A 13,681-nucleotide genomic window follows, 5' to 3' on the forward strand; every position below is an offset into this window, starting at 1 on the left:
TGGTCACAGCCGGTGGGGGCGCTGGTGGCTCCCGGCCGGGCGGGGGGGTGCAATGGTTCCCCCGTGCCTGCAGGGGGCGCTGTGGCACGAGCGCCTCTCTCTTGCCTCTCTCTCATCATGTGGGTGATGGCGGGCGAGCTGGCAGGAGGGATGGAAAAGGGGCTCCCTTTACAAACCCACAGGGGCAGCCGATCTCGATGCCCCTCAGGATGGCAGAATGGGCTGTAGCGGGAACCTTGGAGCAGCAGCTGGAACGGCAGAGGCAGGCACACCCCGGGGTGACAAACAAAATGTAGCAGAAACTCCACAGCCTTAGCAGGAACTGCGGGGTTTGGGCAGACACGGGGTATCAGGGTGAAGTGTAGTGAAAAACCCGAAGTAGCAGCAGAAGACAGCAGGGCTGGGCAGCGGCAGCTGGGCTCCCACAAGCAGCTAGGAGAGACTCACTCAGAGGGGCTCGCGGCTCAGGGTCACGGGTTTTCCCCTGGGCACCCAAGTAGATGGTGAGGGTCCTTTTCCATTGAGGTAGAGTGTTACTAAGGTCCCAGTTCAACAGCTGCTCTTACGAGCAAAGCCTCACTCACGGTAGAAGCAGTAAAAGGCGGAACTCCACGGTGGCAGCAAATTCTTCCCACAGTAACCGCAGATTGGTCCCCTCCGATCCAAGAGCGAGTGAGAGAGAGAAGCTGAGCCCAGCCCCTGACCCCCCAGCCAAAATCTCAAGGTATCTCTGCCCTTCCCAAGAGAAAGCCCCTCAGCTAGGAGAGTGCAGCCAGCTGCACCCCTCCCCCTCCTCCATGGCTATATCTTTTGTCTCTCTTAAGTACCAGTCATTATCATCTCTTAGGCAACAGATGGGAGAAAATTCCCTGAGAGAAAAAAAAAATCTTAACCTCCAACAGTTCTTAAAGCCTTGTACAAATGTATCCTCTTATTTTCTCAGGGTGCGTTTGGTGGAGAGAGGTTCTCCACACAGTCTGCCACTTATGGAGTCTGGGAAGGTGAGAGACTGAGTGTGATTCTTCCTCCTCACAGAATCACAGAGTGGTTTGGGTTGGAAAGGACTTCAAAGCTCATCTCATTCCAGTCCCTGTCTGCCATGGGTGGGGACGCCTTCCACTAAACCAGGTTGCTCCAAGCTCTATCCAACCTGGCCTTGGACACTTCCAGGGGTGAGGTAACCACAGCTTCTCTGGGCACCCTGTGCCAGGGCCTCAGCACCCTCACAGGGGAGAATTTCTTCCTGACATCTAATCTAAACCTCCTCTTTCAGTTTAAAGGCATTATGACACTCATTATATCCTCATGGCACTCACCTCGGCAGGGAGCTGCATCACCTGGATCTCAGTAAAGAACATGTGGGACAAGCTTGGCTAATCAGAATGTGTCCAGGAGAGCATGTTATGATTGAGTAGCTAAAGTGAAGATAGGTGCATGACATGAAGCAATAGGATAAGTTGCTACCACTGAAACAAATCTGAGGCTTTCTGAAGTCATTTTCTAGGTGTGAAACCAATGCTGAAGCTGCAAAACAGCTGCTCAGAGTTAAAATTATTTAACAGGTTAAATAATAGTGGTAGAAAGAGATGGTTGGTGGTGCAGAAAGGAGTAGTAAGGGAAGTACAGACTGTTGCCTTCTGATGGATTTTTCTTTTGATTAATTCATTTTCTTAACTTCTATTTGCTTCTTATTCAAGATTCTTCCAGGAGTAAAGGTCATCATAGCACACACAGAAACCAAGGGACCTCTGGGAGACTCACATTTAGGAGAGGTAAAGGTTTGGTACCCTTGTACTGTGTTTATCAGTAGTGATGTGATACATTGATACCTCCTCTTAGATAAATGCCTTTCTTCCCCTGAGTGGGACGGCCAGGATCACCCTGGTGTGGCACGTGAATGAACCCCTCAGAGGGCTGGCACTGTTTGCATTCCTGCACATGTGGCTTCACAGCACCAGGTGAGACCAGGGCACTAGACTGTGTCTGCCTGGCAGCTTGAACAGGTAGGGATGTACTCCCATCACTGGGCAGCGGCAAAAGGTAATTTGCTGCTTGGTTTAACCTTTGTTTTATAGGCATCTTTTGTTGTGTAATAAGATGCCGAGCTAATAGGTTAGCAGGTGCTCCTTCCCAGTAAGCGAAATGCCTGGTTCATTTTTTTATGGCCTTTACCATCCCCCAATTACATGTATACAAAACTCCTTTTCTCTGGTCGGAAGTTAATGATTTCAATAAAACTGGCATTTTGGAGTAGTCAAAATTGTCTGTGAAACAGATCTTTTAAATCAATTAATGATGTTGTCTGTGTCTGGCAAAATAACCTATGTTTATTCCAGTTTGGATTTGTTTTATCCCCTAGATATGGGTGAGTAGCCCACACAATGCTACTGGTTACTACACAGTGTATGGAGAAGAAGCACTGCACGCTGATCACTTTACTGCTCGCCTGAGTTTTGGGGACACTCAGACCATGTGGGCTCGCACTGGGTACCTGGGCTTCCTGCGCAGGACAGAGCTGACGGATGCCAGTGGAGGTGAGAGGGAACACCAACCTACAGGGGTACTTGTGTGAGGCTCCTTGGGAAAGCTGAGCCAGCAAAGATAAGGCTGTCTGGCAAGTTTATGCTGACTTCCATCACAGAAGACTCCTGAATTAAGTAGGAGATGTTCTGTCATTCAGCAGGTTCAGGATATGCATAGACACCAGTGATTTTACAGTCTTTCGAACGTTAAAGGTCTAGAGGAGAAACTTTCCAGTAGAGAAAATAAATTGTTCATCTGGGGGTTTTTTTGATTTAAGCCAAGATGTCTAAATTTGGGAAAAGTTTGTCTTCCATCTGCTGTGTTTTCTGTTGAGACAGAATACAAAGTAGATACAGCTCTTGATTATCATATACTTTAAAAAATAAATCTCTGAACATCCTAAAAAAAGGAGTTTGAGTGCTTGTAACTTAATAACAAATGTATATTGCTGTTTTTCTGTGATTGGACATAAATGAATAATGGTGTCTACATTAATAGTGTCAGTGTCCTGACTGCTGCCACTGGATAATGATAGCAAGTTTTTGTGCCTTGTAGCTTTCTGAAAAATCACTATCATAGAGGTTTTTATCACCATGGAACAACGTTGCTTGTCCTTTAGCTTTTAAGAGGCTTTGTGCAGTGAATTAACATACAGTACACATGAAGTACAGCTTCGCAGCATGATTTTCACCTCCAGTGACACAACTGACCAGAACTCTAAAACAGTTAACAAAGAAAAAGCAAAATTGAACTGAACAAGAGTTACAGGATGAATGCAGAGAGTGTGTCCTTCAGGCAGGGTCTAGGAGAGCTTTGTTTATTTCACCTGGCAGAGCTGAGCCTGGGGAGAGGCTGTTCTTATTGTGTAAACTGTGGGATCTTAAGGAGCTTGAGTAGAATTTTGCTGGCATGAGGACAAGTGGGCATAAGCTGATGTTAAAAAGAAAAAAAGAAGATAAATTTGGAAATCAGAAAAGTGTTTGTGTTAATCAGAGAAGAAAATTTCTCTTGTAAGCATAGTGGAACGAAAAGATGCTTTAATGGCAGACTTTGCTTGGGTTTATGAACTGAGGTCACATTACATGAGAGAAAGGACAGAACTGGATGACCCAGAAATTCTTTTCAGTGTGGTTTCAGTTGCTTGGAGTCAATAGGCAAAAGTGCTACATGAGCTCTTCATTCTCTCCAAATGATAGAGCTTGTATTACAGACTCTTCCCCCTAGGAAGCACTGGGAACATCTTAGAACGTCAGGAATAAGCACATACGAGTGACTGTGTTTGTCCTGCAGATGTGATGATGTTGAAATGTGTGTGCTGTATTGCAGAGAGGCATGATGCCCTGTATGTCGTGGGCTCTTTGGATGAAACACTGGAGCTCAGAGGAATGAGATACCACCCCATTGACATAGAAACCTCTGTAATCAGGGCACATAAGAGCATTGCAGAATGGTAAGAACCTCAGCATTATTCTTCTGGAGCACTTTATTTCTTCTAAAGCAGAAGAACTTGTAACTTCCTTGGCTGTGTCAGAATGTACACATGTGGGTGTGGTAAACACATCTCAAGGATTTCATGGACAGTGTCTTCTCACGCGTGTTATTCCCGTTTGGGCCTAATGAGTTATGTATATCATTGGCTGTAGGTCCTCTCCAGCCTCAGAGCATTCAGGTTTACTTGTAAGCTTTGGGAGGTCTTGTCTTTCTTTTAATAACCTTTTTTAATAACTTGTCTAGGTATTTTTTCCTCCCCATTAACATGTGTGTCATGCCAACAGTGCTGTGTTTACATGGACAAACCTGCTGGTGGTGGTGGTGGAGCTGGAAGGCTCAGAGCAGGAAGCGCTGGATCTGGTTGCACTGGTGACCAACGTGGTGCTGGAGGAGCATTATCTCATCGTTGGTGTCGTGGTCATCGTGGATCCCGGGGTCATACCCATCAACTCCCGTGGCGAGAAACAACGAATGCACTTGAGAGATGGATTTTTAGCTGATCAGTTGGATCCTATTTATGTTGCTTACAACATGTGAAAACAGCAAATCACATCAAGGCTAAAGCACCAAAATCCAAGGGACTTTCCTCATAATAACATCGGAATCCATGCTCTGTGTTTTTAAAAGCTGTTGAAGACCTTAGGAAAATGGAGATACTTCTCTTTACATAGAGACCTTCATCTCCCGGACTGCATTTGCTTTCATAAACCCACTGTAACAGTCACAGCTGTCTTAGGATAGAGAGTTTACTGGAATTCCTGAAGGAAGCTTATTAGAACTATCATGGACCAATTTTATTTTGGGGGGGGCAAGGGGACGAGAATAATTATGAATGTCAGTACTTGATGCACTGCATAAAAGGACATAGAATGGGGTGAGGAGAGAACACCAGCTGTGAGGAGGACTCCTGGAAACTGCACCCAAAGTCGTGAGTAACGATCCAGAGTTCACCCTCCACATGACTGCAATATATTGGCAGTATCAGGGTTGGGACATAACCTTCAACATTGCACACACCTCTACCACATTCTCTCCTGAAAGGAATTTTGCACATCTCTGAGATTTAAAAATGCAGTCTTTTTATTTTAAATCGCTGACTCATCCCTATTCAGAAGAAGCCAACCTGTTCCAATCCCGGATTCAATGTAACAGTTATGCTGCTGTTAAGCTTTTTTGTACCAAGCAAAAACAAATACTGTAACAAGGTTACTTACGGTGCCATGCTGGACTCTGTAATGGTATTATAAACTTTATAATAAAATACAAAGTAATACCCAGTTTTAAGTACTTGATGCAGGAGCCTTCAGTGCTCTTGCTCTTCTAACGCCATGGTAAAGTTGCTTGTTTTCATAGTGTTAGCTGTTAATTCCTGCCCTGCATAATGCCAAGGATTTGAAAATCCATTCCAAAACCACTAGTGTCTGAATGATTTTTACAAATGTTTACAAAGCATGGGCCTACAATATGTTTTCCCTGAATATTCTGTGCTAAAACCTAAAATAGTAACTTTTCCCCCCATCATGGAAAATCTATTCAGTGTTAGTTAGCTTGAGCTGCTGTGGTACAAACTTCCTTTGTTTTCTTTGGAGTTGTATTTAAGCTCTTTTGTTCAGGCTAAAATATCCAGTTGGTTGAGTCACAGTTGGACTAATTAAGGTTTTGAAGTTTCTGCCTGATCTAATACTGCAGTGAACCTAATGCAGAAAGAGAATAAGAAGTTATTCAAATATTCTGTGTTTGAAGGTAAGCAAATAATTATTTTTATAGATTTGTTAAAGACTTTGAGAGCTACGTAAAATTTTTTTAATAATGCACAAGTTTGAAAAAGAGGCAGTTTTTTCTGCAAGGCAGTTCTGCCTAGATCAGTGCCTAAGAAAGATGGATGTCAGTCCCCTGATATATCAGATTTATCCATGGTCAAATAAACTCTGAAATCTTCAAGAAAAAGCTCTCCTCTATAATAGTTATGGGCCATGATGGTGTTTACCTGTGGTGTATAATACAGCTGCATACTCTGACTGTAATTATGTACAGAACTTGTGTAACTTAGTGTTTGAGTGCAGCAGCCTCCAGCAGCGGGCTGTGGAACACCCCTCCTGCCAGAACAGCTGGCAAAAGGAGAGAACTCCCTAACCTCCAGTTCCATGTTGTAGTTTTTTAGCAAATAAAGCATTGTAAGACTTTTGTATTGAGATACTGCTGAAAGTGAGACAAGTTGCCTTGTAAAGTAAAACAAAAAGCTTATTAAACATTTCAAAACAACTCTTGCCAATCTGACTTGATGAATGCTGAAACTTAGGCTGTTAGGTCAAAACCTTGGCTTAGCACAGTTCCCACGCATATTTCAGATGGTTTAATGCCTTAAGAGCTTTTTCTGCAAAGCTTTGCTACAATTGCTTTGCAGGTAAAGCAGTTGTAAAGCCTGGATGGTCCTGAATTTCCTATGTTTTGAACCTCTGCCATGCTGCAATGCTGACATCACTATGTCATGTGTGACATCACTGCCATGGGGCTGGCAGGGCACGGCTGGTATGATGTCACTGCCATGGTGCCACTAAGCAGCTGCTCTGTGCGTGGCCGAGCCTTTCCAGGGCCTCTAAGCTCCAGCTCCAGCCACAGACTGGCCATTCCCCTGCTTGGTTTGCAGCGGGACATCCACCCAAGTTTATACCCTTGGAAAACATTGCAGGAGGCACCAGCCGGACAGAAAGAGGCCTGATGCCAGGTCTAGGCTGATGACTGCTAGGGAGAAAGCACTAGCTGAAAAGGAAAAGCACGAGCAGAAACAGCAGGACCAGGTTGATGCCCTCCAGCAACCTCATCCGACTAACCCACAGCAGCCGCTGTGCTGCCGAAATCCTCCGGAACCGTCAGGATAAAGAAAACCCTCTAACAGTGTCTTTGTAGTGCTGGAGAGTGAGGCAGTACTTTATTCCTGGCCAGGGTTTGTAAGTGGCTGACAAAATTCTAGCCTCTACCCAGACACTGATACAAAACTTTTTCACCTATTCCTACATTTTAGCAAACGAATTAATGTTCATTGGTTTTAAATTGTGTAATTCTCTTTCATTTATTAGTATACTGTCCTCTATTGGTTATTGATTCCTCGCTGTTCATGCTGATTAGTCCATATTTTTAGGGGTTTTAGTATCTGTATCCTCCAGTAGGGACTTTTCAACACACAGACATGGTCTTTGTTAGTCTCTTCTGGTTTCTGCAAAATGTCCTTGTAGTCCATAAATTCTGCATTCCAGATGTCCAGCTTCAACAATGCATCTTTCTCTCCCAGGCTTTGTTCACTGAAGCATATCAGAGTTAGTTTATCAAAACTTTATGTCTCAGTAATTTTCCCAAGCTGTATTCCCATAAAAGTAACTTAAGACAACTTTGCTAAATGCTGGGTAAAAGTGATGCAAGATTAACGCACTGCTTATAATTAATATACTGGTTTTGTTTAATTAAAATTTAATAAAACCATTAATTAAAATTTTTTAAAGTTACATCGTTTCCAACAGCTGCAGCAGTTTGGAAAGGCTGTAAAAAGTCCATAAAACAATTTTTCCTGTCCCTCTTGCAATGTGGCTCGTGGGAGGTAGGGTGCCTGGTTTAACTTTTGTCCAGACAAAATGATGTGCTGCACCAGCATTACTCCAGAGTGTGTTTCCAGGTGGTTTCCTTTCTCTGACACAAAGTTCAATGCAAAAACTTCTTTGGGGTGGAGCAGATGGGTCAGACTGCTGGGCCCACGATCAGCCCACAGTGTGCACAACACTCTGTGGTTACATGGCATTCCATCTTGGAAAGGAGCTCTGGGAGGTTTTTTAATGACTTTCAAGGGTTTCTGACCAAAGCACCTGCTTTTAATTACTTCCTTGTTTATGGAAGTAAATTAAGTTGTAGTCTCTTAAAAGAAAGTAAATATTTTGTTTGAAAAGGCAAGAGAGGTGAGGCACCTATGGAAACCATTTGTACCAACAGCAGATTTAGGAAACAAACACAAATTGATCCTGCAAAATGTGATTTGTGTTTAAAAGCACTGTACATAATGAGACAACGGCATCTTGGAGCCTTTGCTGTTTTTCTCACTTTTAATTCCAGCCAGGCATTGTGCCTCGCATCCAGAAAGTGCTGTGTGACGTGTTTAAAGCACACCAGATTTCAATGCCAAAGCAACTTAACTCATCTTTCTCAAACTAATGAGGACAGGATTCAAAAATCTGTAATTCATCTTAAATTGAATGAGCATGACACTGAATCCCAGCTTGTAGCAAAGGTATAAGGATATAAATATTTCTGTGGTCAGATATTTCAAATGAGATACTTGCAAGCCAGAATTCCTTGTCATGACCAATTCTAATGTGGGTTTTTGCTACAGTCTTCAGATTTTGTGTTTGTGTTTGGATTTTGTGTCATTTTTGTTTTGTTTAGGAGGAACTGGGCACACCAGATTTTATGGTGTGGTTTGGTTATGCCAGTGCCATATAAGCAGAGTTCTATTTTTTTGTATTTCAATATACGTTATTAAAATAATATACACCACTGCTTTTTTTCCCACTTTGGTTTATTTAACCCTGTTTTCACTTAAACATAAAAGTGCTATTTTTCTAGCATTCCTTAAAACTTGTCTAGCAAAGGTAACTGCAAAATCATTATTTATTTCTGCCACTTTTCTCTGCCAAATGTGAATGACAGTGCTGTGGTTGGTTCTGTTCCTTTTCTGGGGTCTGTAAAAGTCCACACCTAATTTGTGGGAAGAAAAACATGGTTTTCTTTTTAAGATTTTTTTTTTTCTTGCTATCAGCATGTGAGCGCTGCTTTTGAATGATTCAGCCTGGATCCACTTCCATCAACAGTTAAGATGAAGTATATGTTTTTTTAGATGAGCAACAACCAGCACTCCTGGTAAGATGTGGAAGAATATTTGGGAGGGGAGGGGTGTCTGTAAGTGCTCTTACAGTGCTGGTAATTTTTTGTCTGATCCAGGGAGAAGGTTCCCTTTCACAGATGCACATCTGCTAAAATTATCTGGGGAGAGAATAAAAGTGCAGATTCTAATCTCTCAGAGCAGAAGGTAATTGCAGCATTTTAAATTCTGAAAACGTGATTCAGCGGAAGTACAATACAGCATGGATGTACAAAATCTGCCCCTCTGACACTTCTCTAGCTTCAGAAGTGAATCTGCATCTTTTAAAAATCAGGCCCTTCCTGCTGCTGTACTTCTCTTTGTTTCAGCTTTACTGCTGTTGATAAGTAGGAAACTGTTGGTGTCCTTCCTGGTGGGAAGTTCATTTGAATCCTCTTCATAGAGTCAAAAACATGACTCACAAATGTGGCTCGTGGGCAGACCCTTGTACTGGAACATCAGACCCCTCTGCTGAACTCAGGTTCAAGCTTGAGAGACAGTCTAGAGAGTCCTGTCTACCCTGCCTCACCTTGGGGACATAGAGACAGACAGTGTCCCCACCCACTGTTCTCACACATGGCCTCAGGTCTGTACCAGTGTTGAAAGCAGCTGAACTGAGACTGGAGGAGGATGTTAAAAATATGGTGGAAGTAACTCGGATGCTAAACAGCTTCTCATTGAGTGAGCACTACCCTGCGATGGCAAAATGGCTTTTTGTGTTAGGACAAGATGCTGTCCCTTGTATGTCTGGCTCTGCCTGAGTGTCCCTCTGCACAGCTTGGGGGAGGCTGGTGAGAATAGCAACATGGTCCCTGTCCAAAGATGTCATTTTGTGCGTGAAATCATTATAAAATGTGGAACAAGGTGAATCCAGTGCCATCTGAGAGCATCTTTGCTGTGAATGTGTCACTATTGATGCTGCAGGCCAGGAAGGTCCAACTCACAGATATTGCTGAGATGGATGGCAGGTGCAGACTGAAAAGGCAGAAGCACAGGCTTTGGGGAGGTTGTCCTGGGTTAAGTTGAGGCTTTGCAAGGGCTCACCACTGGAAGCCCCTGGATGACCCTGGTAGCAGCAGTCACATCCTGCAGAGGGGCCTTCTCACCAGTTCCTTTGTCCTGGCAGGTATACCTGGCAGTCTGGGCGGCCAGGTGGAACACGGCACTGGTGACAATTGTGGGATGTCTGGCCAGTCACAGTGACACCAGGGAGGAGATGAGGGGTCGATGCCGAACAAGAAACCCAGGGGCATGAGCTGTAGCAGTGCTTCAGGCTGGATCCCCCAGCCTTCCTCTCTCAGTGCAGAGCAGCCTGGCACAAAAGGACACATTTTTCACAGAGGCCAAACCAACATTTTATTCTTGTTATTTTCACACACTCAGGAGGCTGTGCTTGGTCTGTGGTGACACTAGGCCAATCCCCCATCCCTTCTGACTGAGCCTGGACACCTTGTCAAGGCATATCCCAGGCCCAGGAGCTGACCCTAGCGTAGGAGCCTCATACACTGTTGCTTCCAGTTCTGCAGGCTGCTAAAAGCAGGATTGATCAACAAGAGAAAAGACTGAGCTGTCAGATGGTTATGCTTTTAGATGGTTATGCTTTTAGATTGTTATACTTTGCCTTGCAAGCCAAGGGTGTCTCAATGTCCCAAGAAATGGGTGGGCTCTACTGAGCACCTGTGAGAGGACAGGAGCTGGGTTTCCTGCGTTAATGTCATGCATAGAGCCCACAGGAATCACTGGGAGTCTTCCCGTTCAAGCCAGTGGACTCAGCAGCAAGTTTCCATAACAAGCCCCTCTGCATCACCTCCTCCTTAATTTCCCTTTTTCCTTTGCACGCAAGCTTGGATAACAGCATCCCTCTCCTTCTAGCCCCATGCACATTCCTGACTTAAAACAGCAGGGAAGGAGCTTGAGGCAAGGCACTCGCTCACTGCATCCAGCCCAGTGGGCACTAGCCGATAGCCCTTCCTAAGCCACACAGGTGTTTCTTGTTCACAAAGCCACAGCACTTTTAATAAGCTGCTTAAGTCTAGCACAAGCTGAACTCTAAGGTGTCTGTAATCACACCCATTCCTTTTCCTGGAGGAGCAATGCTGCCTTTCGTCTCTCCAGCATGAGCAGAAGGGGCTCACCTGCTTCCCACCAGTTCACTCATGCTCAAAGAACTCATGGCAAGCAGCAGTGACCATTGCAATGAAGGCCACAAACTCCTGGAAGTCACACTCTGCATCCCCGTCGCAGTCCAGTGCCTCCATGACTTTGTCCACAGTCTCCTGGTCTTTGATTTCCTGAAGGGATAGAAACAGGCAGCCAAAGCTGGGGAGGACCACAGCAAGGCCCAGACAGTAACATGTCCCCATTTCTCAAATGTTCTCACGGCTGAAACTCTGTTCAGATATATCCCAAATATCTTGTGGCTGTTCCCAGTCTGTGGTGGGGCACTGTCCTGTGCCCCTGGGAATCGCAGCCGCAGCTGTGCTGCTGGGGAGGGACATCTTGAGCCCCTTGAAGCAAGGCTGTCCCCCTGTGCCAGGGAAGGTAATTTCCCTAGTATCCAACCCACACCCCAGTCTGCCATACAGGCTGTTGCCCTCATCCTGCTGCTCTGTAGAGCTGGAGCAAAGGATTTAATGCTCTGCTATGTAAATAAACCCCTTCGCCTGCACTGGCTTCCCGTGGGAGACAGAATTAATGGAGTGCAGTGTCTGCTCGATGCCCCCCGAGCCCAACCAAGCTGTGCGGAGGGCAGTACTTACACCGAGGAAGTGGGTCAGCTCGTTGTTGATGAGCTCCTTCAGTTCCGATTTCTTCAGCTTGTGCTTGTCTCCCTCCTTCCCGGAGTACTGGTGGAAGACATCGATGATGACGATCATCGCCTTCTCCAGCTCAGACATGGTTGTGGCGTGGCCCTGAGGTCAGAGGGAACGTGCGAACGCCAGCCTGGGCAAGCTCCAGCAATTCTTATTGCTTTGGAAGCACGGCCACCCCGGGGCACCGCCCATCCATCGGCAAGGTCGGACCCGCGCTCAAGGCGTTCTGCTGGGAAGCTCTGGCAGCAGCTCTGGCTTCAAGGGGAACGTCCCGAGAGACCATTACTCTGCTGCCAGGGGCTCTCGAAGACAGTAGGGCCACAAAACGAGGAGAGGGGCAGGCATGGGGGCAGCTCCGGAGCTTCAGAAAGGTTTTGCTGTCCCTGCTGTCACAGGTCCCCTCACCTATGCCTTTGCCTGCAGACCTGTCTCCAGCCCAGCAGTCAGGGGAACCGGGTAGGAACCAGTTTCGATGAGTGCCAGCAGGTCAAAATCAACACCTCTCGAACCTTCCTCTCCCGCACTTGATCTGGAGACCCCCTTGGGAATGATAATAATTCAGATTGCAGCGTTCCCTGCAGACTTCACAAATGGACAAACCAAAGAGTCTCTGATCAAATAGGGAGAGCTGCCAACCCACCTTTCCAAAACCTGGGAAAATAAAAAAGGCTTATTGCCTGGCACTCGGTTCGTTCATATCCCACAGGTAAATATCTCCTGCCCTGCGACCTGGCTCCTGTTTCTCCACCACCAGCTGAATCTGATCCCACAGCTGATGTCCTCCCCCACTCAGCCGTCAGTGTCCGAAATGAAAGACTGTTCCCAGACAAGGTAGGAAATATCCTAAGAGCCCTTTGCATGCTCCTGCCCTGCCTGCTTCCCGTCCGCAAGGCTGAGGAGTGCTCCAGCTCTCCTCGGGCTCCGCAGAGGTGATGCGGAGCGGCGATACTACCCTGATAGTGTCCCCCCCAAGGCGGGGACAGCCCGCCCGGCATCCCCCGGCCCCTCTCACCTCCCTGCTGCCGGCGGGGCTGTGGCACAACGATGCGGCGTGGCCAGGCACCCCGGGGACCCGCCGGCTTCTTATGCCTGCGCCGGGGAGCCGGGGAGGCAGCGGTAGCTGAGGCGGGGTGTCCGAGCTGGGCGCTGTGCCTGCACCGCAGCGCTGTTCGCGGGGACTAGACCCGCCGCCACGTGGGAGCGCCCTTGTGAGAGGAAAACACCGCCTACTTTACTTGTTTTCTGAAGATGGTAAGGGGACACAGTTGCAGTCAAGCGGTTTTTATAGGTGACACATACGTTGTGATATAGCCCGTTTCAAAATGTATTGCAGTAAACTGATTTTTTTTTTTTTTGTAAACAAGCACTTGAAGATTATCCCTAGAGCCAGCTGTTACACATTACAAATAAATCTATTATGGTGCCATTTATTTGTTCATATTTTTCAAAGATAGAATGCCTACTCACTGTTCATTAGATGGGTCCTTCAATGCATAGAATGTTCTGTGAATCAAGCTTGCAATTCAAAGACGTGCTTTCTTTAAAGCTGCTGTTCTGCTCTGAACAGTGAGTATGCAAAAATAGCAATTCCTTGTGTGCCTGATCTTTTCACTATGTTTACCCCAGATCATTGGGAGCATACTATTGATATTGAATACACCTTTTCACCTTTCTACTGTTTTAAGATTGTAGAGTCAGACCAGACAGGGAGCATAAGGTTATTTCAATTCACTCAGCTTCACCAAACATACCACCAACAAAATGGTTTATCAAACTGAAACCACTGCTGCTTGTGCAAAACCATTTAAACCATGGGAGTGAGTGAGTGAAAGCATCAATGAGAATACGTTTTGCAGTCAGTGTGAGCATAAGCCTTATACTTTTCTGTGTGTATTGTTCAAGAAATGTTGAAATGTTCAAGAAATATCCACCTAACACCAAAGACAAGTGA

The 13,681-nt window shown here is 45.8% G+C and overlaps 2 protein-coding genes across 9 annotated transcripts in view; one reads left to right on the forward strand and one right to left on the reverse strand.

Annotated features, from left to right (window-relative positions):
- The window catches only part of DIP2A (disco interacting protein 2 homolog A), an 82,711-nt gene extending 76,435 nt beyond the window's left edge, over positions 1-6,276 (forward strand). For all 5 annotated transcript variants that reach the window (XM_039554663.1, XM_039554665.1, XM_039554664.1 and 2 more), the window contains 5 exons: positions 944-1,001; positions 1,698-1,772; positions 2,360-2,534; positions 3,850-3,973; positions 4,299-6,276. In XM_039554663.1, the coding sequence (XP_039410597.1) occupies positions 944-1,001; positions 1,698-1,772; positions 2,360-2,534; positions 3,850-3,973; positions 4,299-4,551 (685 nt within the window). In that variant the 3' untranslated portion in view covers positions 4,552-6,276. The remainder of the gene's footprint in view (positions 1-943; positions 1,002-1,697; positions 1,773-2,359; positions 2,535-3,849; positions 3,974-4,298) is intronic.
- S100B (S100 calcium binding protein B) lies at positions 5,504-12,918 on the reverse strand. 4 transcript variants are annotated; one of them, XM_010413459.4, is made up of 3 exons: positions 11,677-11,940; positions 11,053-11,208; positions 5,504-10,229 (listed from the first exon to the last, which is right to left on the reverse strand). In XM_010413459.4, exons 1-2 carry the CDS (start codon positions 11,812-11,814, stop codon positions 11,068-11,070), a joined length of 279 nt encoding a protein of 92 aa, XP_010411761.1. In that variant the 5' UTR covers positions 11,815-11,940; the 3' UTR covers positions 5,504-10,229; positions 11,053-11,067. The 4 variants fall into 4 exon arrangements, with proteins under 4 accessions (XP_010411761.1, XP_039410603.1, XP_010411759.1 ...); XM_039554669.1 differs by lacking the exon at positions 5,504-10,229 and adding an exon at positions 12,743-12,918 and having other exon boundaries at positions 10,248-11,208; positions 11,677-11,829; XM_010413457.3 differs by lacking the exon at positions 5,504-10,229 and adding an exon at positions 12,743-12,793 and having other exon boundaries at positions 10,248-11,208; positions 11,677-11,985.
- Between the last annotated feature and the right edge of the window lie 763 nt (positions 12,919-13,681).

This window comes from Corvus cornix, chromosome 7, assembly GCF_000738735.6.
Source record: "Corvus cornix cornix isolate S_Up_H32 chromosome 7, ASM73873v5, whole genome shotgun sequence".
Taxonomy (NCBI): Eukaryota; Metazoa; Chordata; class Aves; order Passeriformes; family Corvidae; genus Corvus; species Corvus cornix.

Coding starts and splice junctions, on each gene's coding strand:
- S100B (XM_010413459.4), bottom strand. CDS start 11,814: ATGTCTGAGCTGGAGAAGGCGATGATCGTCATCATCGATGTCTTCCAC. Junction 11,209..11,676: donor AGCTGACCCACTTCCTCGGT/GTAAGTACTGCC, acceptor CTATCCCTTCAG/GAAATCAAAGACCAGGAGAC.